This window comes from Rousettus aegyptiacus, unplaced genomic scaffold, assembly GCF_014176215.1.
Source record: "Rousettus aegyptiacus isolate mRouAeg1 unplaced genomic scaffold, mRouAeg1.p scaffold_m13_p_5, whole genome shotgun sequence".
NCBI lineage: Eukaryota > Metazoa > Chordata > Mammalia > Chiroptera > Pteropodidae > Rousettus > Rousettus aegyptiacus.
This window is the reverse complement of record NW_023416308.1, coordinates 60,514,706-60,518,497: the sequence shown is the minus strand read 5'-3', so window position 1 is coordinate 60,518,497 and position 3,792 is coordinate 60,514,706. Positions and strand designations below refer to the sequence as shown.

General features: G+C 44.7%; 1 protein-coding gene across 1 annotated transcript; it reads left to right on the top strand.

Moving 5' to 3' along the window:
* The first annotated feature begins 267 nt into the window (after window positions 1-267).
* Window positions 268-1,200, top strand: LOC118600330 (lysine-specific demethylase 4D-like). Its single transcript, XM_036221158.1, is given in 2 exon segments — window positions 268-620; window positions 623-1,200. Coding segments are annotated over 2 exon segments (516 nt in total). The 5' UTR covers window positions 268-340; the 3' UTR covers window positions 859-1,200.
* The last annotated feature ends 2,592 nt before the right edge of the window (window positions 1,201-3,792 follow it).

Sequence of the window (3,792 nt, the reverse complement as noted above, 5' to 3'; positions counted from 1 at the left end):
TCTCAGATTTAAAATAATGATAAATTTCATTCTGTTGTGAAAAAAAATGAATATTTCACAAAAATATTGCTTACATGGAATCCAAAGACAGGCACAGAAGGGGCCTGCCTAAGCAACGGAAGACTAAGGCGCCTGATACCATTGTAAAAACCGCTCTTGTCCAGCAGGTGGCGAGGGGGAGGGGAGTGTGTTTACTAAATACAGGAAAAGAAAGAGCCCTGGAGATGGGACAGCGGCTCCAGCTTTGAGAAAAAGCTAAAAGTATACTATCCACGCACCTAGGATTTTAAGGATTTGGAGCAAAAATATTTGAAGAAACCCTTATACACACAACTAAATTATGGCGTTCAAAAACAAAAACAAAAACAATGACTCCTTGTTTGATGAAAACACTGAAACCTGGAGACACAATTCAGGATCCAGTCCCCTCCAGCAGGTGGCCTCTGGCCGGACAGGTGTGTTCATTCAATACCACAAAAAGAAGGCCGCCATGACGGTGGGGGAGTATCGCCGCTTGGCAGACAGTGGAAAATATCGGACTCCACCACACAAGGATTTTCAGGATTTGGAACGAAAGTATTGGAAAACCCGCCTGTATGATTCACCGATATATGGCGCGGACAATGGAACCTTGGACACCTCGGAACCACTCAGGACCTGTTGGAGCAGGAGTGTGGAGTTGTCATCGAAGGCGTCAACACACCCTACCTGTACTTTGGCATGTGGAAGACCACCTTCGCTTGGCACACGGAGAACATGGACCTTTACAGCATCAACTACCTGCACTTCGGGGAGCCCAAAACTTGGTACGCGGTGCCGCCAGAACACGGCCAGCGCCAAGGAGCTTTTCCCGGGTAGTTCGCGGGGCTGCGAGGCCTTGGAGCTCTGGGCCAAAGTCAAGTTTGCAAAATGCTATTATGTTTCTAATAGAGCTCCCAAAACACTGTTGAATGCTGATGAATTCTAGATCCCGGGCAGTAGCATAAGTCCCTGGTTTCATTTGTACTGCTGAGCTGCTTGTGGTTAGAAGAATTAGGTTTGGCATCAAGCAGGTCCAATCCTAGTTCTGTGACTCACTGCAAGTTATGGGAACTTAAGCGAGTTAATTCATCCTCTCAGAGCCTCAGATTCCTCATCTGTAAAATGTGGATACTATGCCCATTTCACAGTATGCTGTAAAGACCATAATAGTCAATTCATTAAACCATCTTAATTCATAGCAATTTTCATTTGAGCTCGATTGCCTCTTTATAGACCACCTGGTAATATGCGTTCTGTATGACCTTTGGAAACATCTGGGTCAGAATAAAGGATCTCTTACGTGAGCACCCTTAGGAAAATAAAATTAGAGGAGAAAGTCCAAAGGAGATCTATAATTACTGTCTGGGAAGTGAGTTGGAAGTTAGACTTGATGAGGTACTGAAGTTGTGTGAGTGTGAGTGTGTGTGTGTGTGTGTGTGTGTGTGTGTGTGTGTGTGTGTTGCTTCCTTTTGCTTTCCTGTAGTAATAAGGAGTGAAGTCATTGTTTTCTTCTTGGAGTAACAAGAAAGTAGGGAGGTGGGGAGATTTTATCTTCCTCCCCAGCCAGGCTTGAAGATAAAATACAGTGGGTGCATCATGAAGAGGTACAGAAGATGGGTGAGTTTCTGGGATGTACTTTAGCAAAGAAGAAAAGAGACCTGGGGAGGCTTGCCTGGGTCTAGAGAGGTCTGGAAACTTAACCTCACTGGGATGTACTTTAGCAAAGAAGAAAAGAGACTTGGGGAGGCTTGCCTGGGTCTAGAGAGGTCTGGAAACTTAACCTCACTGGGATGTACTTTAGCAAAGAAGAAAAGAGACTTGGGGAGGCTTGCCTGGGTCTAGAGAGGTCTGGAAACTTAACCTCAAAAAAGGTTGGTGCTATTCCTCATCCAGTGCTGATGAGAGAGGGACTTCTCTTTTCTCTTAACAGTATAATCAGAACTGCAGAGCGAGGTTCTGGTGTCTGTGCAAATGCTGACTGTAGGGGGCTGTATGAGAGAAAGTCTGCCTGCCTCCTATTAGGGGTTCTGATGTAAGATGGACCTCAGGATGGTGGGTTTGGGTTACATATCTTTGGGGACCTGAGAACTGCTGTTGGCCAAGGAAGGCAATCAGTCCCGTGGGTGGAGAAACCTCTGCAGTAACCGCATTTACAAAGGACATCTTGCAGCGCCTAAGATAAAAAGTTTAAAAGGTTTAAGTCACTGCAGTGAAGGGCACTGTGAAGGGAGTGATCATGCGGCTGAGCTGGAGTTTTAGATTGGCTGCCCTGAAAACGGAGGCATTGGGACTAAGCCTGAGTCCTGGACAGCATAATGCTTTCTGCTCTGAGTTCTCCCACTGCTTCCCCTCTGTCGCTCTGCATTTCTGAGCCTTCTTGCCACTTCAATCCTTCCATCAGTAAACCCCGGGCCATGAGGCCTGCTTCAAAGTGGTGGCTATGACAACTGAGCCAGATTTCCTGGCTCGAGCCACTCCCTGCATTGTTACCCTGCTTCAAAGTAGTGGGTGCGACAACTGAGCCAGATTTGCCCCGCCTGAGCCACTCCCTGCCTTGTCACCTGGCTGTGAGACAATCTTCTCTGGCCTGGTTTCAGGGAGGCAGAAGCTTTCCTTCCTCACACTCAGTGAGAGGGTGACTCCAGGAAAGTCTGACTTGGCTTGTTCATTACAAATGGCCTTTCGACCTTGGTGTTGGAAATTCTGGAAAGGCCATTACTCTGAATAGTGATAATGATTCTCTATTTGTTATTCCTTCCCTATCGCCTCCCCCATAGCTTCTTATTTTTCTTTTAATGGTCAAGTAAAGAAGTGATGGCGCTGTTGCTGCGTCTTTATGTTTTCCATCTATCCACAAACTCAGTCCATCGTCATATCCGCTCCGTATGCAAATGCGCAAAGTTGACTCTGTGGTGCGATGTGCTCATTAAAGCAAAATTTCCATGCTTACGGTTTTTACCTTTCTAGCAGTTGCCAGACTTAGTCAGAAGAACAGCACTTGAACTTGCGCTTTGCCACTTTCTAGGTGCGTGACCCGCAGCAAAAAATCTTTGTCTCTGAGCCAAAATTACAGTGTGAGAATTTTGTGAGGATACTGTGGGATATAAATGTGGCAAGTATGTAGGAGGAGCTCAAGCAATGTGGACGTGCATCCGTCCGTACACCCGCCCTAACCTCTAACAACAGCACAAAGCCAAGGACACACTCTCACATTTTCTTTCTATGATGCTCAGTTCTACTGTTGCTCTCATCAACAGCCCCAAAGGCTTACCCATTACTTTTTTAAAAAATTAATAGACTTTATCCTTTAGAGTAGTTCACTGCAAAATTAAGTGGAAAGTACAGAGAATTCCCACATACCTCTCCCCTGCTACTTCTACCAGAATCTATAGCAAAATCTTACGTCTGTTATAATCAATGAAACTACATTGACACCTATTGTCCCTCTAAGTCCATAGTTTACTTTAGAGTTCGCTCTTGGTATTTGTACATTCTGTGGGTTTGACAAATGTGCAATGACATGTATCTGTTCTTATAGTACCATACAGAATAGTTTCACTGCCTAAAAATTCTCTGCCTATTCCTCTGTCCCTCTTCCCAAACCCTTGGAACCACTGATCTGTTTATTGTCCTCATAGTTTTGTTTTTTTCCAGAATGTCATACAGTTAGAATCACACATTGTTTTCTCAGATTGACTTCTTTCACTTAGTAATATACATTTAAGTTTTCTCCATGTCTAATGGCTTTATAGATAATTTCTTTATATTGCT